This window comes from Poecilia formosa, unplaced genomic scaffold, assembly GCF_000485575.1.
Source record: "Poecilia formosa unplaced genomic scaffold, Poecilia_formosa-5.1.2 Scaffold105, whole genome shotgun sequence".
Lineage (NCBI taxonomy): Eukaryota > Metazoa > Chordata > Actinopteri > Cyprinodontiformes > Poeciliidae > Poecilia > Poecilia formosa.
This window is the reverse complement of record NW_006800044.1, coordinates 513,901-538,505: the sequence shown is the minus strand read 5'-3', so window position 1 is coordinate 538,505 and position 24,605 is coordinate 513,901. Positions and strand designations below refer to the sequence as shown.

General features: G+C 40.8%; 1 protein-coding gene and 1 long non-coding RNA gene across 3 annotated transcripts in view; one reads left to right on the top strand and one right to left on the bottom strand.

Moving 5' to 3' along the window:
- LOC103143100 (amyloid-like protein 1) overlaps positions 1-24,605 on the bottom strand; it is a 44,627-nt gene that overhangs the window by 3,249 nt on the left and 16,773 nt on the right. For both annotated transcript variants that reach the window (XM_007559507.2, XM_007559508.2), the window contains exons 2-16: positions 12,938-13,117; positions 11,980-12,109; positions 10,848-10,960; positions 9,216-9,400; positions 8,812-9,134; positions 7,856-7,983; positions 6,286-6,360; positions 6,034-6,192; positions 5,716-5,844; positions 5,358-5,457; positions 2,822-2,989; positions 2,644-2,664; positions 2,441-2,499; positions 1,561-1,623; positions 1,271-1,414 (exon numbers count right to left, since the gene is read on the bottom strand). In XM_007559507.2, the coding sequence (XP_007559569.1) occupies positions 1,271-1,414; positions 1,561-1,623; positions 2,441-2,499; positions 2,644-2,664; positions 2,822-2,989; positions 5,358-5,457; positions 5,716-5,844; positions 6,034-6,192; positions 6,286-6,360; positions 7,856-7,983; positions 8,812-9,134; positions 9,216-9,400; positions 10,848-10,960; positions 11,980-12,109; positions 12,938-13,117 (1,977 nt within the window). The remainder of the gene's footprint in view (positions 1-1,270; positions 1,415-1,560; positions 1,624-2,440; positions 2,500-2,643; positions 2,665-2,821; positions 2,990-5,357; positions 5,458-5,715; positions 5,845-6,033; positions 6,193-6,285; positions 6,361-7,855; positions 7,984-8,811; positions 9,135-9,215; positions 9,401-10,847; positions 10,961-11,979; positions 12,110-12,937; positions 13,118-24,605) is intronic.
- On the top strand, positions 16,252-19,766 carry LOC103143099 (uncharacterized). Its single transcript, XR_001662989.1, has 3 exons — positions 16,252-16,755; positions 17,115-17,190; positions 19,275-19,766. It is a non-coding gene; the product is annotated as an uncharacterized LOC103143099 (long non-coding RNA).

Here is a 24,605-nt window from a genome sequence, read left to right as displayed (position 1 = left end):
CAAGACCAGGCACACGCAAACACCTGCGTTACATTCCCACCAAAGACTTTTTTTTTTAAAAAGCTTTTGTGCAGTTTGTAATTAATAACCAGTATACCTTGCCAAGTCATCCTGGTAGTTTATTCATATATATGTGCGTTGCAGCACTCTCTCCTGAATAATGGTTTCAGGACCTATTTGTAATAGTACTTGTACTAAAATCAATTTGATCATACTGTTAACTAGCTTAGACATTTAAATTCACAATGTCATCATATATGATTAAACATAATTAATTAACTTCTGTGACGTGTTCTTACTAAGCTGCTCGCTCAACAGATTGCGCCAGATTTCAGGAAGAGGGCGGCGATTATGTGACCCACATTTGTAACACAGTTAATTGCAAAATGTTGTTCTCACGCAAAATCATTACTGGAAAATTATTATATTATTGGTTACATTTTAAAGGGTCACAATTAGGTACTGGGTATTATGTTACTGGTTGCTTCCAGTTGTTTTGTTTTTCTGACTTGTTGACAGTTCCTGACTAATGAAAATCAACAGCAATCTGCTTTATTCAAGTAGCATGTTGAACGGTAAAGACAACATGAAATCCTAGATCGCTCTTTAAAAATGTCAAGACACTCAACTTCAAAAAGTAAAACATAAAAGCTACTGAGTAAGTATGGCACTAGTAATTTTGTTTGTAAGCGAGACAGAAAAACAACAAAAGAAACCCCCAAATAATAACGCAGGGTTTTACCGAGTTGATGTTATCACCGGTCTATTTACCCCTAACAGAGACAAGTCTGAACAATCTTAGTTTGGTGAAACAGAAGGATGTTTCTTTGGATGATCTAGTTGGCGTGGAATCGGTTCGAAATGCGATTAAGCTACTTTTATCTCAGACATTTTGCAGCTTGTCACTTCCACATCAAGCTGCTCTTCACATAAGTGTTTGTGGTTATCAATACTGACGATGTGAGACTCTGTGGTTCGTTACTGATAATTTTCCATGTGAAACATGTTTTCACGCATGACTTGGTAGAGTATTTAATGCAAACCTAATATGGCGAAAGGACGACAAAAAGGAGCTATCTGGACGTTAGCTGCAGATTAACTGAGCTGAGTTAGATTGGCCTTTTAGTCTTTTTATCCAGATAAAGGAGCACAATGTACTGCAGGCAAGATGGTGACTTTTTATCTGCCAAATTATAACATTAAAACCCATGACAACAGCTTTTTTTATTTTACATTTATTCCTAAATTAAAGGTCTGGTTTGGGTCCTACCTCCACAATGCCATGGCTAATAGTGCCGTATGGCTTTCTGCGCACCAGAAGCAGGCTGATGACCATCACCATGGCGATGGCTACGGCCACCACCAGCAACCCAACCATGGCGCCACGGTTAAACGTGTCCAGGGCATCAGGTTGCTTTGGGAGGAAGCAATATTAAACAGCAAAGAGGTTTCAGTGCAGAATATGTCATTGTTATTGTAATTTATCACAATAAAATACAATTTTCCACATATCAAAATTCTTTCAAAGGCTTAGAAAACATTTGCAACACAAGCTCTTACCAGTTCGTCTCTTGCGATCTCATTGGGCTTGAGTACCTGTTTCAGCTCAGCAGAGGTGTTAATCTGCATTAACACAGAATATATAACAATAAAAAACTACGTAGGTGCATCTCAGTAAATCAAAGTACCATCAAAAGGTTCATTAGTCAATGTGACTTAGCTGATTCAGTTTCTAAGAAAATTTGAATATTTAATCATCACCCCTTCCCCACCCTCCACAATGAACAGTTAGAATTAATTCATTTTTTTTCTTTCTTTACAGCAATACAAAGTCCCAATTACTCACCTTGAGCATTAGAATTTTGGCTACTAAAAATATACTTCTGCCAGTTAGATTCCATCAAACTTGCCGAATATAACATTTTCAATATTGTGTCCAAGCCGGTCTTTGCAATTGTGATATTGCATATGGTGATGTTTTGATCGTAATTGATATATTGTGCAGCAGTGCATAAGACCAAAAAAAAAAAAGGCTGAGCACTAGCAGCCGTACAGACGGACCTCAGGCTTAGATTTGAACTCACAACTTTGTTTCTATAAGGTGACAGTGTGAACAGCTCCACTAAGGTGCAGCCCGTCTCTGAGCATGATAACGGAAAGCTTAGTTGAAGGAAAAAGTGAAGAAGCAGTGAGAATAACCACAGCCCAAGTGCAGAAGGTCAGTGATCACAAAAAAGTTTGAAATGTGTCCTTGTGTGACTAATATTTTTAACCTTATGCATTTAAGTAGTGACGCTAACGTCTCAGTGCAAAAACATTTTCAAGGAGATGTTTCAAGTGGACATCTTCTCACATCAACCGTTTCTGTCTAATGAAATATAAATGAACATAAAATACTCAGCATTTGTAGACAGACAGAATAAAGTGACCATCAGCTTACCTTTTCTTCATATTCATAAGTAGGACCTCTCTCAGATGTGGTGTAATCGTACTCATCCTCTGTACACACGAGGAACAGATAAAAAAAAAACAAAAACAAAACAGAAGCATAATAAGCTATGAGAAATGTTAAGATAAACAAATTGCTGTAATTAATGTAAAGTGCACAGTTCTGCGGTTAAATGATGCCGAACTGTAGCTCACCTTTCTTATTAGACTGTAAATCTAGGAGAAAACGGCAGGAAGAGGGAAAAGAAGCATCATTAACAAGAGTAATGAGCGAGAAAGCAGACCATCATTTTACACGTCCTCACAAAATGAGGGAAGAGCTAAAGGACGTTAGATACGTGGGCGCTTGCATGAGTAATGAGCGAGCGAGTACCAATGCGAGGAGGATAGGGGCGGTTCTGGAAGGCCCTCTCCTCCTCCTCTTCATCATCCTTCTCTTCCTCGCTCTCTGCCGGTACGAGCTCTTCGGTGGTCCGAGTCTCAGAGAAGGAAGTGGTCATGAGTTCACTGATGTCCCCTCGCTCCGCCTTGACAAGCTCCTCTGCAGGGATTGCACAAAAAGCACACATTATCAATGCTAATTTTCTGTTCTGTTGAAAGGCTTGAGCCTTTAATAATGCATTTGAACAAACCGTTGAAATGACTTTTTAAAACATGAACTGAACACACGAGTTTCAGCTCATTTATTCTAAACGCAGACTCAAATATATGAATACATTCACACTGGTGTCGCGTTTTACCGCCATCAACGAGCTCCCCGCAAACGTCTTGTGGGCTATTTCACAATTCATCAAGGGCGCTTTGTTAAAGTTCTTTTTTTTTATCGATTTGTTTCCTGGCAGAAGCACAGTCCACACTCTAGATAGCTTCGTGCTAGCTCGTTTATTCACCTTAAAACTAGCCATATGTCCGTTTGGGATCGGCAAGGTTGGGAAAATGAGCATTGAGCTTTTAACCGTCTGACCTGAAGCTGACAGGAAGTGGAATCAGAATGTTTCATTGCAACCCAGGAAGAAAAACAGGCCCAGTGTGACATAAACCACGATGCTGCTGGAACAACAGCGCCACTGTTCACCAGAAGGAAACCCTCAGTGCCTTTAAGGTATTTAGAGAAGGCCAGACATAATAAAAAAACAAAACAAATAATATTACATATAAAGGATATACTATGCATTTTTATACCACTTATTTTTTATTTTTAAAGTTTTTTCTGGCTTTAGTGGCTTTTACTTGACGTTGGTCAGACAGGAATGTGGGTTGCGAGACGGGAAAGACAGGTCAACATGCCGGGACTCGAACCTGTGACGACTGCGTCGAGGAGTAAGGCCTCCGTTTATTTATTTTATTATATATAAACTGAAATAATCAGAGAAATGCTTCTCTGTAAAAACAAATGTGTATATGGATTTTTGTCCATTCATCCGTCCGTCCATCCATCCATCCATCCATCCATCCATCCATCCATCCATCCAGGTTGAGACTTTCCGCCACCAAACAGAAATCAGAAAAACCACTGAAACAAAGAATCTGTCCTAAGGCAACGTTCACAATGACACTTTAGCAATGCATGGATGGATTATTAACAAAATTCAGTGAAAGTGAAATACAGATTCAGTTCGAACTGAACATCTATTATTGTAGAACAAGAGGTACAACCTGTCTGAGTGAGCCAAGGATTTTTTTTTTTCTTTTCATGTTCAGCGTATTAGCGTTGACATTTGTTCAAATAAAAGAAGCTCTTGGTGGTCTGTCTGGGTGTAAATGTGTTGTGAACTATCAGTACAGAAAATCCAGTAGGCCGGCTGTGTGGTTGAGCTGTCAGTTTACCACAGATCTGATGCAAACTTAGCAGTTTGCTTAGAGAAGGTGGAAGGGCTGCTTTTGTTCGAGTGCTGACAACTGAGCACGGCCTGTGTCAGAGCTCGCAATGAAGAAGATTTGTTTGGGGGGTGGAGGGGGGGGGTTATTGGGTTGGTTTTTGATAGAAAAGGGGCGGCTACGTTGTTCTCTGTGACACAAGTTTTAACTCAGCCAGTGCTGACCGAGAGAGAGGCTCCTGCTCTTGTCGGCTTAAAATTTGCAGCTGCCTACATGGGTTAGGCTATTTACCTTCTTCAGAAAATGTTTACGGTGAGACAGAACACTGATTGAAGTAATAAAGAAACAATGTCAGAAAAATGCTCAGAGGACTCAAGACTAGGCCTTCAAACCTAAAATCCCTGCAACTGCTCATCATTAATAGCACAATGATCAGCAGTTATTTTGCTGAAAGTGAATGAAATTTTTATATATATATATATAAAACATAATTTTATATATAAAATTAGCAAGACAACTTCCAAATTATTCCAACTTTACCTAAAAACAACAACTAGATTATTGAAACTTGGCCACAAATCTTTGTTCCAGCAGGACAATGATCCCAGAAACACACTGAGTCTGGTTTTGGATAAAGCACAGTAAGATTAAAGAAAAAATAAGTTTAATGTGCTTCACATCTGGAAAGCAACAAATTTAAATAAAGTGAAGTATAGACGTATCAGGTGTATGTCAGAAAGTTGTTGGCAGCTAACAGTGCGTTGCAGCTCAACTTGCTAGCCAGGAGACAAACCAAATATTGGTGGAAGCGTATTTACACATTTCAGTTTGTATATACATATATATATAGTTGTGACCTTTATAGAAATAAGACAAGAGTTCACAAGAAATCTCAATTTGAGCACCCGCATTACTGTCTAATTATTATCGGCATTCTTTCACTTCTACATTGAAAGAAACACTCTGATAAATTATTAAAAGATAAAAATATTATAACACTTATTCACATTGTAAGCGTATGTAATTTAAACATCTTCCTCACAAGGCTGACTGTAAAACCAAACGGTTCAGAAAAAAGCTGTTTGTCTTACGGATGTCACCGTGCAGCTCCTCAGCTAATGTTGGATCCTTGTAAAGCAGAGCAAGACTCTGGTTCATCCTCTCCTCAATAACATGGAGATGTGTGTAAACCTGCAGAATAAAGAAAAATATATATATATATGATGTTAGCTAAGAAAACTGGGAAAAAAAAAACCTGATCAAAAACTAGAACCAGTTTTCTCCATTTAGCTGCTTTTAAAGCCCGCAAAGATCTCACTTTAATGGAGTTGAGGCCGACAGATGTGAAATTTTTTGAACTTCTCTGAAGCACGCAAGCTCTTCGGCACAAACTGTTCTCCGAGTTTCACCGTCAGCAGAAAAGACACCTTGCCTCCTAAAGCCTCCCACCTGGAATTTCATCTGCTCAGCTTTCTGCGGGTCGACTGCCACGATGTGCTGGTAGTGCCTCAGAGTGTGTCTGCGGTCCTTCTGCTCTGCAGCCATGTAGCGTTTCAGAGCCTGCAGCACGCGCTCAGGCTGGAAGTTAAGAGAGAGAGAGAGAGAAAGGAAGGAAGCAATCAGGAAGACCCGGCACTGCGACATCAAGAAGCTCGTCCGCTCTCTGCCAGAAATGTGAAATCTTAAACCCACTTAGGATTATTACTCGGGTTTGCGCTGCATAAATCTCCATTTTCTGCCGTGGTATGCGCTCTGCGATGGATTTACCTGAGGGGGATCAGCTTGCACAGCTGTCAGGTAGTTCTCCAACGCCAGGCGGCGGTTGTTGTTGAGAATGACCTCGACTCTGGCGAGGTGAGTCTCCACCAGCCTCTGCCTCTCCCCGGCGACCTGTTCCTCCAACGTCTGCAGCACAGACTGGAAGTGCTGGAAGAGAGAACAAGAGTAAGCTGATAACCCGACGAACGGCTCGGGGAAATGTTCAGACTTAAACTCAGACGGAAGTATAAAAATGTCTACCTCGTTCAGGCCCTGCCGCTCTAACTTTGGCAGGTTTTTGGACTGGTTGTCTGCCTCTGCCCACTCCTTCATTATCTGATCCATGGAACAACACAAATTCACATTATCTCTGTGAAATGGGCGAACTCAGTCTGGATGTGCCAGCTAAACAGAGTGCAGGATTTCCCCCAGCGTAAAGCCACCAGGCTTTACTTGTGGCCGCAGCAGGCTTAGCACTGCTTATTACTTTCAGTTTTTTTTTAAATCTTTGCATTTTTTTAAGACTTTATAGTTGGTGTTCAGATATTAATCTTCAATCTTCCAATAACACATAATTATCAAGTGATATTTTCAAATTTTCTGTCAACTTTAAACATTTTTTAACTCCAAAAACACGACGGGCCGCTGGACGAATGACCGCCGAGCGCCCCAACCACTGGGCTTAGCAGGTTTTCTGGGGGAAACCCTTGGAGTGGTAAATTGCACATCCACCAAATGTTAACTCGGTAAAACATATGTAAAATATTTAGACTTTTATTCAAGAAAGCGGTAAAAGGTGTGCAACAACCGCAGTTCCAAAAGCCATTAATTAAAATCACGGAAAGTATGTGTCATAAAATAAAATCTATATTTTTCCATCGCTTATTTGGTACCTGCACTTTCCCCAAAGTGGCTGGGGAACACACAGCATTTTTGAAAAGCGCGCATACCATTGGACTTATTTTGTTTCTTTACAAACACAGTCTAAAGGTGTTTTGGAGTTTGGTGATGGTTAAACTAATGACCCATTGGGTAACATGGAGATGTTTTCAGCTTGACATTTAATGGGTTAAATGATAAACACAAAGTAGTGTAGAATTGCAAAGTGGTAAGAAAGTCATACGTTTCTCAAATTTATTACCGATCCAAACTGTGAGGAATGCATGGCAGCTTTTAATTAACGTCTTGCAATGGACTGGACCGTTCTAACACATGAATGTGATTTGATTGTTTGCTGTATGCTTAGGGTAACTGCCCCGCTAGAAAATGAACCTAAACAGATTTATTCCAGGACTGTTCCTGTGTCTCATTTTCTCAACAACTACGAACGTCTATTGCTGCTAGAGGAAACAATTCCCACACCATGTTTGACTGTGAGAAGGTTGTCTTCAGGGTCATGTGAATGATTTATTTTTCACCACAAGTACAGCCTCTAAATAGTGTGTTTGGGTGTATGTAGGCCAAAGAGTTCAAGTTTGGTCAGGGGCCTTTTCATGTGTTTTCTGTGTCCCGCATGCAACGTGTGGCAAACTATGAACTCTGGTTTGCTTCTTGCCACACAGAAAGGCCAGATTTGTAGAACACACTGCTAAGAGTTGTGCGGTCAACAGCACTGCCATGTGAGTTATGGGGTCTCTTGGCCTCTTGGCTACTTCTCTGATTAATTCCCAACTTGACAAAAAAAAAATGTGCAGAGGGGACCGAAAAGCCTCAGCGGCTCGGCAAACGCCAACAGACTCTCGTTTGTTAATTTAATGGAAAAACAAGAGCAAACGTCTGTCAAAACGAGCCCGACGTGCGGCTTCCCCACTCCCCGCCCTGTGAAATTCACCTCATTAATGCGCTTCATCCTGCGCTCCTCCAGGTCGGTCTTGGCACGTAGGAAGTTGGCGTGCTCCGTGTCGTCCACAGGCTTCTCAAAGTAAACATCAACCCCATCCGTGGGGCGAGTTGTGGTGACTGAATGGGAACAACAGGAAGCTGATTGTTAATGGCGGCATAAGCCCGGCAACAATCGCCCCATGAATAAGTGGATAGTCTAAGCACATTCATTAGACAGTCCATCATCTGAGCACCATCATTCTTTGGTGTCGGGACTAAAAATGCAGTTTACTAATGAGGAAAGCGATGAGATATGGTTTCTTCTAGCTCGCTTCTGATGTGCAATGGAGAAGCTTTAACTCTTTCTTTTTCTATAACGAGGCCTAAGCCGAGTGGTAACACAGACTGAGAGCTTTTGCTTTCACTCTTAGATTAAATTTGAATCTTAGCAAAAGGATAACTGTTTATCCCCTTAAAATAACACAAAGCAACACAACAGTCCGCCTGCGGGTATTTCACTCGCCACTTTCTGTGCAGCCCCGAGCAGCCAGTATCATTTAATATCGATCTACCATCCTGAAATCGTTCTGATCGGAACTTTCATGTGCCGTGGTTAGCTTCTGTATTTACTGTGCACACACACACACAAGCATGAACTCTGCTGTGGCCTTGCTGTGGTTGTGAATGTACGTTATGCACCAGATTAAAGTGAAACACTTTCACATGAACATTTGTTGAGGTGAAGGGGGTTAGAAAATACTGATGGGAAGTTGAACTGGAAGGAAATGGAGCTCCAGTTGTACATGTAGCATGCAGCAATGCATACATGCACTGTAGTATGCGGTGATATGTTTCGGATCTGTGACTGCGAGGGATGACGTATTCAGTAGGAGTGGCGCCGAGGGCCATTTTCCACAACTGCTGCTTATGCGGCTGCGTTTGTTTCGGAAAAAACGAGTCACTTACAGCTGTCTCCCCTGACCAGAGGGGCAGAGGTGGTGGGCTTGTGGCTTTTGTCGTTGTAAAACGAGTCCAAGTAGTCGGACGTCTGGTAAGGGCCCAACTCAAAAGGGTATTCGTACTCCTCCCGGTCCTTCACAGCCGCTGTCTCTTCTTCTTCGTCTTCTTCTTCTTCCTCCTCTTCTTCTGCCTCGTCCTCATTGATGTCGTCTTCCTCTTCTTCCTCCTCTTCCTCCTCATCTATCACTTCGTCGTCCTCGTCCTCCATGTCGACCTCGTCCAGGTCCGTTTCCGGAGAGGGGCTCGGAGTGGGGACCATCGCCTTGGCGCTGTGGAAAATAGTTAGTTTTTAAGATGGGGGCTAGTTTCTGAAATAGCGGCCTTCGAAGGGTTCGGCGGAGTCGTCTTACACTGAGTTGAGTTTTCCGGCTGTCTGGGACGCGAGCGTCTGAGGCACATCCTTTTCCTCTGTCTCTCCTTTTCCGTTTGAGCTGCTCCGGCCCGGACAGCAGACATATTCGACGCCTCGGAAGTGGTCTCCGCATGGCAGCAGCATCCCGTAGCTGTGGAGCTCGAGATTCTCTGCAGTGCATTCCTGACACAAGGGAAGACAGAGGAGGGAGTCTAATTTAGGGTGTTATTTATAGGATGCTGAGTCAATACTCTGTTAAAAGGTAAAAAAAAAACAACAAAAAAAAAACAGTACTGAGGTATTAAATAGTGTCTTTTATTTCCTGCAGAAGTGTTTAAACTCCCTGCACTTTTTCACACTTTAGTCACATAGAAGTACCTCAGTGTATTTTAATGGGATTTTATACGACAAGCCCACACAATGACGCAAGTAATTGTAAAGGGAAAAAGAAAATGATTTTCACTTTTTATTACACGTAAAATCTGAAAAGTGTGGCACGCATTTGTACGCATTCCCTTTTACTCCAATACCCCTCGACTAAAACCTACAGCAGACTTTCTGAATGTTAAGCCAACAATAAAACAAATGTCTTTTCCAGCAGCCATTGTACGGGGCATATGGCAGTAGACCGATTGACCAAATGTGCCGGACCTACATTCGGGTTGCTGTGTGAGGGGCTGGGCTCGGCTGGGGTTGCTAGGCAACGATACAGAGTGACTTAACAACGAGAAGGTTTTTTGAAACAGCTCTTTTTCCAGACACTAAAAAAAAGATCGCCTCATTGCCACAAAATGGCTGGGTGTTTCTTAAAGCATTCAGGCAGGTGTTTTTTGAAGCAGCTGATACCCAAATTGAAGTATAATACGCAAAATGTGAATTTTGCCCAAAATAGTTTGCTTTAAAATACTCTTCTTTGTGAGTGAAGTTGCTTAAAGCCAATGCAATGATATATTGAGCTAAATACAGCTGAATTGTGAAACAAAAACTGCAGGAGGCTGCAGAACACTTGAAATTCAGGTGGAGGTTCACCTTCCAGCCTTAACAGACTCTCACAGCTTCAATGGAATCGTTTAGATCAAAGGATGCTCATGTGGAAGAAAGGCCCAGTCAAAGTCAAGAACTAAATTAAATTTAAAATCTGTGGCAAGACCTGAAAATTGATGTTCACTGATGCTCTCTATCCATGCTAATTGTGCTTAAGCTTTTTTTTTTTTCCTTTTTTTCTAAATTGCCAAAAGTTTCAGTTTCTAGATGTGCAAGGCTGGTATCGACAAACCCCAAAGAACTCAGAGCTTCAATCAAAGCCAAAGTTGAGTACAAACACTTACCACACTTAAGATTTTTTTTTTTACCAGTAAAATATTTAGCAAACTATGTAAAGTAATTTAAAAATACTGAAGGTGTCTAAGAGGGAGTGTTAACTTTATGCTTTGCGGTGCTGCTCACAGCTTCACGGCTTGGAGTGGTAAAGGTTTTCGATCTGCGTTGATTGGAAGAGACATTTTAAACCCACACAAATGTTAAAAAAAGAAAAAAAAAAGAGAGAGAGAGAAATCAACCTCACTAGTTTTAAAACTTTCCACTTCAACCCTAATAGTCCAAGCTTGACTAAAACATAACTTGTTCTCACCTCCTTGGCAATGTTGTGCCAGTAGACATAACTCTCACAGATGTTCATCTGCTCCTGGTGGAGGAAACGACATCTGTCGGGCACCAGCAGGGACTCGCTTACATATTCGCCTTCTGCAGCAAAAAGAATGTGAACTAGAATTAAAGCGGCAATATAAAAAAGATTCATTAAAGGCCTGTTCTGACCAAAATGAATGTAAAATGTTATGTAGCTGTCATGAAAGTAAGGCCACAAATGCAGGTAATTTTGTATTAATACAACACATTGATTAATGCATATATTAATTATATAATTTAGCATTTCACATGCTGCTTTAGACTTACAAAAAAGAAAAGAACTAACTGAACGGCCCTTACAGTGGAAATCAAAAGTGCTGCCGAGACGTCAGTTGTTTAACCATTGTTAGCTTATCTGGCCCCCTGGTGGCTTTTAGGAGAGAAGGCATGTGAAGCAGAACGATACATGCAACCTTGAATTCTAACTAAATTCATAAAACTGCTCCAAAGACTATTAAAAAGCACAGGGTTTCCAACTGAGCCGCGTGGTATGTCATGCTGTTTTTGGTCAACATACCAAATTACGTCTGCCTTGTTTCACGATCTATAACACCGGAACTTCTACGGTTTGGACTAGTTCATCCAGCAGTACACACACACACACACACACACACACACACACACACACATTCTTCACAACTACTGTTTGTGTGTGATATTATTGTCACAGCTTTGTTTGTCATACAAACATGGGTTTCCATGGCAAAACCCTGATCTAAATTAAATAAATAAATAACTCTAATTGGTCTTTTGGTCAGAAAGACAGTGAAATGGGTCTACCTGAAAACAAAAATCAGTAAAAGAAACTAAGGAAAAAACAAAACAACTTTATTTGCCAGGAATAGGGGATTAAGTCTGGAAACTCAAACAGCTGTCCATACGTAGTTATGTTTTTAGTTGCCCACATTAGGAAAACAATTAAATTAACAATTAAATGCAATCCTTTCCCAGGATTGCATTTACTTTGTGTCAAATTTCTTGCTCGTCCGGGCGCAGTGGTTACATCAGGCCACTGATAACCAAAAAAAATAAAAAATAAAGAAATAAAATAAAATCAAATCATGATTCCTTCTTACCCACACAGCGGTAGGGCAGGACGATCAAGGGGCGCGTCTGACAGTGGTCCAACCCTTTCTTGCACCAGGCCTGGATGGTTACGGGTCTTTTAGACTCCTCTATGTGTGAGATTGGAAGCACTGGGTACATCTGGACGGTACGGGTGCATGCAGAGACGCCAAAGACACAGAAACAGATTGGTAGGTGGACAGAACAAGGGGTGCCGGGGGGGAGGGCAAGGAAACATTTTTAAAGTAAGGGATAAAAAATCATTTCCAGGATCAGAGGAGAAGGACAAAACTGACAGGGGAAACAGTCATGCAGCAGATTGCATAAATATACGACGGCGCTTTGTGTTGAGCGGCATCAGAAGCACCTCCCTGGGAGTATATTACAATAAATATTTCAGCACATTCCATTTTACATGTATTTTCACTTAAATGTAGCTCAACGGTTTGGAACACAGGCTTACATTGTCGCTTAATAGCAGCAGGTATGTAAATAGCTCAGTCTAGATGCAGGCTTTAATGCTATCTGCTTGAATGCAAAAGGATAAAAGCAAAGCTTCGTGTAAAAGGCACTGCAGATGCATTATGTCTCAGATAATCCCATTAGAGGCCTTTCAGCTCTAAGGATGCCATCTGTAGAGAACGTGTCTGTTTTGGCCTCCAGGTGGCGTCTGGGACCCTTTGCTGCCCTGGTTTGAATTGACATTCTTACAGGAGGATTGTTTCAGGAGCACGAGTGCCATTGAAAACACACGGGTATAGTAAAAGGTAACAAGAAGAGAGGAGGATGGTGGCGCATTGGTGAAATACTGTAATATTTCAGCAGACCGCCATCTCTTTACTATATATAGTTAATATATAGATTTTAAGGGGGAGGTTTTAGACAAACCAAAAGAGGAAAAATGTAACCAGTTGTGTGACATAATAAAAAAATGCTGTTATTTAATCTTTCATGTTCAGATCCCCTTACCTCCTGACAGTATGACAGGATTTCGTTGGGATCTTTGAAGCAGCCCTGGCGGCCCTGAGGGTCCGGCTCCCACTGCCCGGTCTTTAAGTTCATGTGCATGAGCTGTCGGCCACAGAACATGGCGATCTGTGGCTCCGCCAGCTGGGGACCCGGCCCATTCACCTCGGTCATGGCAAAAGCCTGGAGAGCAGAGGGAAAGAGAAGAGAGAGGAGTTGACACCAGAGCGCCGTGGCGGACATTACAGAACATGAAGCTGGTTCGGGGGTAGACAGTTCTAGCTCTAACTGCAAATAGAAAAAGCCTGAGTGGAAGGCTGAGAAGAGGTGGAAGATCGAGAAAGCAGGTTGGGATAATGTACAGGAGAATCGAGTGTGGAGGCGTTAAAAAGGAGAGCAGCAATTCTGCAATCTAAAAACCGACAAAAACTGGTCAGTGCATCCTCTGGGAAACAGCCAATCAAAAAAATAAAATAAATAAAAAATTAAACATTTGTAATTTTTCCACTAAATGAAAGAATCATCCTAATTATTGGGATGCACTGACAACAACACTAAATGTTAGCTAGTTTTGTGACCATTATCCTGCTTAAAATGAAATCTAGTTCGATCAACAATGGCTTAATAGCTTCTTTAATCTCTCTACATACATAAAAACAAACTATTTTGTTGGCAAAAGAAAATGTGTTCATTACATAAAACCTTTTTGGGCTCTAATCCAACTCTCCATCTTCATAAGGTATCGTCTCCTGATGATGGTGGCGCTTAGTGTTGTTATGAGAGCGTGCAGACTGCCCTAACAAAACTTATTATTTTCAAGTCTGGAGATTGGCTGTGTGGATGTGTTTACATAAAGCACAGTTATAATCTCAAAAATCTGATCTTTTTCTGGTCATCGAATGCAACACACTAAGAGCTACCAGTTCTCACAATGGTTTTTGAGTGAAAAAAGACTAAAAGCTGGCAGTTTTATCAGTGAGCATGAAGTTTAACATGAAGAAAAACGTTCAGAGATGGATGAAGCTATTCAAAAAGAGATTATGTTATGTAATTTCTTGATGCATGTTTGCAGTACATTCAGACTGTGGGAGAGAGCAGATAACAGGAAGGCTTAGTGAAGCACAGCAAAGTTGCTCCAGTTCATCCTTTTGAGTCCTTCAGCATCTGTCAGTCATGGACATTTGGAAATGTCAGTGGATTTTAGGAAATCTAAGATTTAAGGTAAACATCTATGCATAACAGTGCTAATCAATGGCAAAAACAAATAAAAAATTAAACCAGAATTAAAAACAGAGATGTTGACAGGGGTTTAATTAATTATTATTATTTTTTTATTTTTTAGCTTGATTGGTCTTGATCAGCGATTAGCAGGTCAGAAACTCAGAACTCATATCAGTGTCCAATCAGTAAATGGTGCAGATGCACTTTAAAGCTCTGCTCCCATCCACCCCTTCGGCTTGATTTCCTTCCCTGGCCTTGTAGAAAGCTGGTATTGATCCTAGGAGATGTTGCCTTTGCCTGGGGGAGGGCTCAGGGGAGCCCACACAGAGGAACAAACACCGGCTGGGTCTGGGAGTCAGGTGTTAATACAAGCTCATTGACCGACGCGCCACTTCACTACATTAACACACAGCGCAGAGTCAGAGGGAGCCAGGGGAGGAATAAAGGAAGGGAGGGGCCCGGCGGCTCTTTAAACACAACACACAACAGACAAAACCGTTTCCATAGAGCCCTTAGGCATCATGACAATAAGACATATTCCATGTTTCTTTTGATGCAAAGAATACATGTCAAACAAAAAACACATTTGGGAATATCGGGGTGAGTTTCTGTGGTTGCAGCAGGATTCATGTTGGAGAACACGTTACATTGTTAACCGTCCAACCCTGAAATTTACCCCCACAAAAAAAAAAAAAAAAAAAAAAAAAAAGCAATCCCCGTATCGCCTGGAGCCGGCGTTTGGCTCGTGTCCTTTTCATCTGCGCTGACAGACAGCCAGATAGACCTACTGACGACAGACGAGACGAGCGACGCGGTGCCAATTAGAAGCAAGCATCCCGCAGGGAAGAAATCTGGGAGAAGAAGTAGGGGAGAGTGACGTGTGATCAAAGGAAAAGCCCTGCTTGGGCCGAACAGAGCTAAAGTGTTTGAAGTCCTAATTAAAATTTATACGGGATAAAATAAATATTTAAAATCCTGCGAGTAAATGTACAATAAATACAATAAGCCCTCAGCAGTCTGTGCATTCTAATTAAACTAAAAGGAGTTTGTGTTTCTGCATGCCTTAGCAGATTTTTCCGTTTGTAAACTACGGATCTGCTTTAAAACAAACAAACAAAAAAAAACGTTCCACCGTTTCCAAAAGCACGTCGAGGATTTTGGGGTTTAAGGTTGCATATCGCTTTTGTCACACTTACAAAGGCGGATGTTTGCAATGTTTTTGTTGATTTCATTTTTTTTTTTTTGAACTCCTAGCAGGGTTACAAGCTGTACAGCAAAGTTTACTTCCTCTGCTTTGAAAAAGAAAAATGACTTTTGTCCCCTGCATGTTCTTCTATCCTCCTGCTGTTTTTAAGCTACGCCATCTTTCATCCATTCTGCAGCTCCAGGCTTGTGGCTAGTTTTGTTATTTTTCAGTAATTTATGACCCCCAGTGTTCTCGAGTCAAAATCACTGCCTAAAAGAAGCACACCATCAAAAAAAACAAACAAAAAAAAAAAACAAACCAGCTCATAAAAACATGTGTAGATATATAAAACGGTCAGTTACAGGTGGATGGTGATTAAAATCAGCACCTAAAAAAAAAAAAGTTGCACATACAGTATGAACAAAATTAAATGTCCTGGTTTTACAGTATTAATGCAATGTTAAGGGAAGTCTACAATATGACTTTTATTTAAATAGCAAGAGAAGTAATTGCTAAAATAATGTAACATATTGATTTTTACATTTCTGCTACACATTTCTGAAAATTTCTTTACTTCTGTTTGGACTTTGACAAGAAAAACCATTACAAATTCAATTTTAAATTCAAATTTAGCAAAACATAAGATGTTTTGCTAAATTTAGCAACTGAAGATCATGTTGCTCCCTTAGTTTACACGCTGCCATTGTCACCGTGTTTTGTGAATGGGAATCTTTCCATACTGTTCAATTTTGATTTTTAAATCCTTAGTTTATCTTGTGATCGGTGACCGGCTCATGCTCGGTGTTTACATTCCAAAGATATCTGCATACAGTAACTGAATGCGTGCAAAGCCACACAAATGAATTTATTGATTTAAATCATAACAGAAAACATAAAATATATGTAGTCACTTGCTTTTTCAACCCTTGTTTACTCAAAGTAATGTTTTTGCACAGCTTCTGTTTTAAATTCATAAATTCAGGCTGTATTATCTTCACTTTCTAACATGATCACGTGGTTAAAATGGTTTCCTATTCGTGCTACGAGGTTAATGCCAATGGTTGCTCACCTGTTCTACATTTGTCATCAGTTTCTCTGCCTACATGGCTAGCCTGGGGTTTGCTGATCGCCGTTGCGTTACGCTGCATATTTGTTCAGCTCCTTGTCTTGTTTATTGGAGTACTCAGTCACAGCCGCGTCTCCAGCGTGTTCTGCATCTGGGTCATCTTCGTCATTCGCACCGATTCTTGACAGATTGGGTTTGTTATTGGCTTGGTTGAATTGGATCTCCGGGCCACACGCTGAATTGAAACACGAGCACAGTGTGCTGTCTGCGTCTATCACGCATTACACAATGTTCAATATTTCATGACCAGAGGAAGATTTTTGCTCCATTTTGCTTGTGCGACACAATGTAATCAACTTTCTTGTTAATTTGTGGATGACTGATTGCTTTGGGGAAAAATCTATATATATATATTATATATTTCTAAAAGAAGCGTAAAACACTTTTAGATGTTTTCCTTCCGTTTCCATTAAGTTCGTACTGCAGGTAACGCATCGGGTTGGACGGCAGAGATACGATCGTGCCACCTCTTAGCCATATACATTTTTGTCATCTTCTCCTTTGAGCTTAATTCTGCATTCAGAAAGCACAACCATAATGTAGACCTTTTATCACCACATGCCTCAAAATGCAAAATTAAAATTACTGTTTTCAATTATTTAATTGTGCTGTTTTTCCTTTTTTTTATTTTTATTTTTTTAGGACAGACATGGGATGACGCTGCTCAAATCGTCGGCCCTGCTGAGCCAGTTCCTCCACAGACGTACCTCTGCATCAGAAAAGGTCAGTGCCACAAAGACAAATAAATAAAAAAAATAAATAAACGAACTTCCTGATATCTGAGAAGATAACACGGCAGCTCCAGCTCTCTCATTCTGCCAGCTCTCCACTACTGCACTTGCAGAAAATCAATGCTGAGCGACTGCAACTGTATCGCCACCTTTCTCCTGAATCAATAGCGGTCCATCAGGAGCCCGAGACCCAGACCTCCAGCCCAGTTCTGCGAGGCTAGACTGGAGGTCTCAAGCCAGATTGGGAATGAGATTATAGCCGCCCCATGTTGTGATCACCTCTGATAACACAGTATCTAATAGAAAATACTTTAGCTCAGTGATGGGCGATGTGGCGTCTGGGAACCTTTGCTTTAAATTGTAAGTAGTCATAGGATTGAAATGTATTTTGTTAAATTTTGAAACTTCTTTCTTAAACGCTGCTGGAAGGAGACTGACCAGATTGTGGATCTCCACTTAGTAAAAGAAGCAGAAGTGCAATGCTGTAGAGCTCTCAGTTAGCTAATGTCTGTCTAATTCAGTGTTAATGACATCATACGATTAAAAAAATACATTTCAAATAAGGAATAAAGTCCAGCTGTGAAAGGAGAACCCAAACTAGAAACAAAGAAAAACACAAGGCTCAGGATGCACAGGTCAGGATTTTGCGACCCATTTCCGACCTCTGTTTTTCTGAAGCCGATTTTCATTTCATTTCTAGGTTTTACATTTTTAAGTTTTAAGAACTAAAAATATGATGTTTTGAATGATGTAGATGCACACACAGCCACACTGAGACTGCACTAATTAATTCATTAAAATTAAAGTGAATATTGTTTTCCTCACACATAAGTGATATAATGGTTGTGATAATAAAAGAAGATTTTTTATTTTTATTTCAACCAGTCATTAAATAAATGAGGAGCAGAAGGAGCCTCACACTGCTGTATGACAGTGTTGACATCATAAAACAGCATTCTTGCTAGTATTTTAAAACAGGCAAAAATAAACTCTGATATTAGCAATTAGTGCAGTCATGTAATTTAGTGCACTTAGCACTTTACTGAACTCTGTTCAAACGTCCTGGGATCTTCTGAATGTTTTACTCTCTGTTATTCTCTCACATCTTGAATGAACCAAATACTGTTGATGTGGAAGAGAAATGACATTTTTCCTTCTTGAGTGTCTTCTTGCACCTCTGTGCTTCGGCTGAGCTCAATCTAAAAAGGTAAGTATAGTAATGAAAACAGCTTCATGCCTTCTTCATTCAGAGCGCCGTAGAGTGTCGGTTCACTGATCAGAAAACGTTACATTTTCTAGCTTCTGACAAACCATTAATTCTGGTTAACGATTTCTCTGAACATCTCTAACTAAACGTCTTCATAACTTGTGAAAAACAAAACTTTCCCCACGGGAGGTTTTTAATTGAAAATACCAAAGTTAACAGAAGAAAAATCTAGAAGTGTGCTCCTTGAGCATGTGTGAACAAACTCACCTGTACAGCCAATCTCCACACTTTAAAAAAAAAAAAAGAGTTGGGCACAAAAACTGGAGTTTGACTGAGACGTTTGCACACTTTCAAACACCACAGCATCAAGGGCAGAAGCTACCTGGCAGAGACAGAGTTGGATTTGCGCCCAGAAAAATTTTATGAGAATCACACTTTTATCTTCACCGGGGAGATGATGCATTTGTTGTTTTCTATGTCTGTGTGTCTGAGGAGGGATTAAATAAAACCACCAAGCCAATCACTTGTCAACATGGACGGTGGGATGGAGCATGGGCAAAGGTGGAACCCGAAAAATTAAAATCTCTGAACTTGGAATACTTGACACAGAATTTGACATGTTTTATAAATTATCACTGCCGTTGAATTATTTGGATCAAGACATGTCTAAAACTACAGTGTGAAAGGGTGAGAAAATATTAATGTGATTCTTTTTGGTTAGATCATGTGCATGTAAATAGTGTTTTTTTTGTGTGTTTTTTTTTTGCAATGGACAGGACCTGTACACATCTCTGGAGTGTACAGTCACCATGCACAGAAGAGGCTGGGGCTACTACAGTGGTGCTGCCCAACAATCTTGTGCTCCACAGATCATGCCGTAGTGCTGATGAGGCTGAATAGGCTGACAGCTCAGTACCCTGACAGCTCCCACTGCAGGGAAGACTGCATCATTAATAACAACCCGGTGATATATGGGGAGACACATCGATTGGATTTCAACCTCCTCAACCCTTTTCTTTGCCTCCCTCAGTTCCCCTGTTTCTCTGCTAGGCTCCTCAAGATGCACCACTGACTAATCCTCTGCTCGACGATGACAAAAACACTCCGCACCAGTCATTATGGAGCAGATGGTTCATACCCAAAGACGGCCGCCGGCATTTTTACAGATATTCGTCTTGTCGAGGAAACGATGCTGCCACGCTGAGCGTTAAAGAAAAGCAAAGCGGTGCGATCTGCCGCAAGCTGAACGTAAATGTTCGCGTCAGTCAGAATTGAGTTTGGGTCAGGGAGCTACATTTGCATGTTCCACCGGCATCTATCTTCCTGTGCTAATTAAATTTTCAGCACCTGTTCCTCCCTTATGTTGCAGTATGACTTCATCCTCTGTAATGATGCAATCTATCGGCCCTGGCGAGCAAGCCAAGAGCAAAGGATTCAGAGCAGGGGAGCCCACCCATCATTTGTCACATTTTACAAGCTGCTGCCGGGCTGTATGTTGAAGAACCGAGGCACATGGTCCAAGCAGATGCAGTGTGTTTACGTGCCGATGTGCTGGCAGCAACACTTCGTTTGTACAGTCGCAGTCACACAGGAGGTTCCGTCTCACCAATATCATGCAAATTTGTGCAGTTTGGTTAAATATTTTTATGTTTATTATCTTCAGATTTTTATTTTTTGCATTCTTATGTGTTTTTATTTGTTTGACTGCCACTTGCACTATCAGCGCAGCATTGAATGACATAGAGCAGCGCAGCATCGTCTCTATGCTTTGCTACGAAGTACTTATTTTTACTGACATAATTATTTAGTTTTGGCCTACAAAAACAAAAACAAAAAACAAATTCTTAACATAAGAGATATGTTTTCAAAATATACAAGTATATAAACAAAAAAAAATTAAAAAGTTACTGTAAATGTTCTAGGGGAAGAAATACTTTTTTTTTTACTCAAGAGAGAAAAAAAACCCTCAAAACACTTTATTGACACATTATTGAAATCACCACACGGCTTTGTATGTTCAATGTTCAATGGGGTAAAAAAAGTGGTCTTACTTGTATGTTTTCTATTTTATCCTAAAACAGGATTATGTTTGGTCTTTGCTTGAAATTAAAATACTTTCTTTAACACAAATAAATGCAAAAAAATTAAATAAATAAAAATAGAGCCATCGACATGTGAACATACACATTAATAAATAACTGAGTGTAGAATTGGGTGTACTTGTTCTTTTTCTAACCATACAAAACAAAAAGGTAAGTATAAAAGAACCGATCTGTTCTGGGCAGATATGCAGCAGGAGTTTGGAAAATAAATGTCACATTTTGTAACAGACCAGAGTCTAATACTCAAGTAAACTGATCAGCTCCTGATTTTTAATAGAGCCTTACACATATTTAATGGTATCATTTCAAAAACCTTCACAAATCAACAAGCCTTTGCTATATACTATACACTCCACACACACACATCCTTCTTGAACCCTTTGTGTGTTTTTGTAGCACAGATGGCTGAATAGTGGGTGTCTTCCTGCTCGTGAGTCCCTCCTTCTCTCTTCCTCTCGCTCTTTTTCATCCTGTCCCTCCTCTGCCTCCTCCCAAGGCTGAACTCGAGCCCTCGTCCATCGCTTCCCTCTGTATCCCACCCCATCTCCCTGCCCTTCTCTCTAACAGCTTTAACACAATGCGCGACACTCTTCTGCACGGCCTTCTTTCCGAGATTGCTGCTAAATGGAATTAGAATTAGGGGCATACATCACTGTAATCACGCTGCTTAATTATTAATAGGCTCCATCAGGCTCCTTCCTGGTGTGGCATATTAGAGAGAGGCAACATTAGCCTGCCAGACGCTCCTGGTACAGAACGGACAAAGCGGGATCGAGCACGTTAGCGCTGCGGATGGACTCATTACTATACGTTTCTGACTAATGGCTAATTGAATCCATTAATTTTCTGCTCAGATGACGCCGATGGGCCACAATGAAAATATTGCTCCGTGTTCCATGTCGTGTTCCCTGGTTTCCTGCAGTACAACATGCGTTGACGTGAATACACTTGCTGGATATAAAAACGGAACGCCTCATTTGATCACTTGATAGCCAACGGCTACATTCGAGGCTTTGACTTCTGAGAAGCGCAAACAGCACAGGCTAAGTCGGGCTTCATCAGTTCAGATTACTTTGCTCCAGCCTCCAGCTGGGCACACTGGGAGCAGATGGCCCCATAATCACCACGGTTCAGCCAGGGCTGCGGTGGAGGCCAAACTCAGCTCCTGATGTTTGATTTAATTTCAGATATAGCCTAAAATTCAGGCCACAACAGCTGGCGTGTGCAATAGTTTGTTTGTGTGGTTACTTTGCAGTGCCAAAAGTTTAGTGATCATGGCTATTTGGAAATATTGTAAATCTAAATTGAGAAGTAAGTAGATATGGGACAATATTTTGCCAGTAAGTGGTTTTTACACAAGAATTTTAAAGAGAAATAATCGAACTGCTTTTATTTAAACCAGAAAAAAACTATTACTGCAGTGGAAATAATATATCATGTTAATTATTAGTTTTATTAACATTATCCGTAATGTTTTTATGCTATTATTTTGATTTTGACTTAAGCAAAAACATAATTTTTATTAGTTTTCAGGTGCCTAGAACACCATAGCTTTAGCATTCCTACTTTATAGAGTAGAGCACATTTACCTGATATTAGCTGGTTAATTTATCAGGCTATCTGAAGTCAGCTGCTAAAGAGACTGAAGGAGAACCATCCAATTAATGGACTCAATTAGCCATTATTAAAATTAATGCTTTGTACATTTGGCATGCTAAGAGAATAAAGTTTCACGTCTGTAAAGCAGCAGACTACAGGCGAGCTAACCGCGGCATTAACCTGGTTAATTATCCAAATAATATCAGTTTGCTAGACGCCTAGCGTTACTTTTCAAAAATCAAAACGAGGAGTTAATAGTGCGTGAAATGAGACTGTTAAAATCTGCACAAATTTAAGCACTGTGTCTTCTACCTTATCATGAATGGTAGCGAATTGAAAACATGTTTTTCACAGATCTAAATGTGTAAAAATGAAAGGAATGCAATGAGAAATCAAGTCGTGTCACATCATTCGAGCTTATGTCACTCCTTTTCTGCAGGAGAGCGTTGAGCAGCGGCATCAGGAACAGGTACCTCATTTATGCTGAACGCTTTATGCAGCGTTCAGGCGGCAGAATATTTGGTCATTTGATAAATTCATGTGGCAGTATTGCTTGTGATCAAATTGCAAATGGCAGCAAAGTGATGTGGGAATCTTCCTGTAGTATTGTGTCTTCCCATGGCAGATCCACAATAACGTGAAGGGAGTGTATAATAAATATATTTTTCAAGTTGCCTTTCCTGTAAGCAAGAGAAATGTGAAATATTTCACCCAGGTGACTGAAAGTACACAGCAGCAGGTGGAGAGGACACAGAACTACACTACATTACTGGTAGAAACTCTGGTCACTCCAGCCTCTCTTCTGGGAATATTCTCCTTTTTAAAATGAAGCATTCGATTGCTGCTGGGAAATGACAAGACTGCGTCTTTGTAAAGGTTACCATCTTTTCATGGACTCAGCCTTGGCTGAACGCAGACTTGTTTGATGTACAGTAACACCTGAAGGCTTCATAAAAAAATAAAAAGTAAAAAAAAACTGGAGCAGAGAGTTCCCCTCCCAGCTGGGAGCTCACATTAAACTGGGATAAATATCCTGTTCAAGCACGTCCTGCTTTTTTTTGTCGTTAGGGTGCGTTCTGTGACTCAGGCACCTGAATTTTGATTCTATTCAATCAATATTTAAACAGCAGAGTTTCCTGCTGCTTTTGTCACATCCCGCCTTTCAGCAGCTTCCCTGCATTCATCGCAACTGTTCGTCACAACAAGAGAACACAAAAGGGAGCCTCCCACAGACATAAATTTGATGTGTGATGCTCCCCAGCTCTATAGAAAGTGGGTGTTAGGCAGCAATCAGAATGAAACAAGACAAATGTGATGTGTTGCGAGGAGTATTTCGACATGCGCGCCTCTCACCGCCACCCACATTTCGACGAATGCTACGTCTGACTCACGCAGCACGATGACGCCACGACTCACATGTGTGCTCACCCAGAAAATACAAAGGCACAGAGAGCAGTTGGTCGTGTTCGTCATCTTTCCTATGTCACCGCACACCGAGAATGAGTGCGATGCGCACGCAATACGCAGTGATCAAACCAAAGCCCCGAAACATAATGTTAGCATGTCCCCTTCTTGCATTGCTGATGAATTTCTGCTGTTACACAACACTGCTGAGCCTCTTTCCGAGCCACGCTGAGCGACACCGGAGTGCCGGCGTTTTAATACCAAACAGTGGGAGAGCCCACAGATGCAATTTCAATCTGAACGACTACCTCCAGGGATTGAACGAATCAAAAGCTTAAGAGAAGATTTGAGGACTGCAGGTTTACTTGAATCATCCTTACATCAACACAATTGACACTGAATCATGGATTTTGCTGAATGATGACAGAGAGACTCAAACAAATCTGTAAAAGCATACAAAGGTGCAAATTTCAATGAGTAAACTTCTTCACAACGTGGTGAATTGTTCGGGCTGAAGTGCGTTACGTTAAATCCACAAAGACGCTTCTGCTGCTTAGACATTCAAAATATCTTTATTTTAACGTTGCTATTCAAACACACCTCAGGTTTTGTATTCCCCCCCGCCCCCGCTCTCCTGTTGACAGTTTCCAGAGGAATTTAATGAAACTCCATTGATTTTCTTTAGACAGAATACAGCAAAATGAGAGCACTGAGGTCTGATTGTAGCTCATGTTTTCTGATCTGATGTCAGCAGCTTGTGGATATGGGAGCTGACCCCTGCTGCTGCTTCTGCTCAATCAACAGCCTGGTGAGGAAAAAAGTACCTCGCAAAGATGACCAGTAAAAACATATGTATTATACACCTAAGAGAACATAACTTTACCTCGAATAGATCATTATTTTACTCACTTAGTTTTCAAAACCAAGTGAAGTCCTTACTTAATAAGTTTAGAATAAAATGGATTAAGATTTTAATAGCAGCGCCATACAGGCTGTTTGGTGCAGGTTCACTTACTGAAAAAAAGTTAAGCTTTCACTGCAACTTTTCGATTGTGAATGTGGATTTCTATTTTCCATGCATCCAATTCAGTGAAT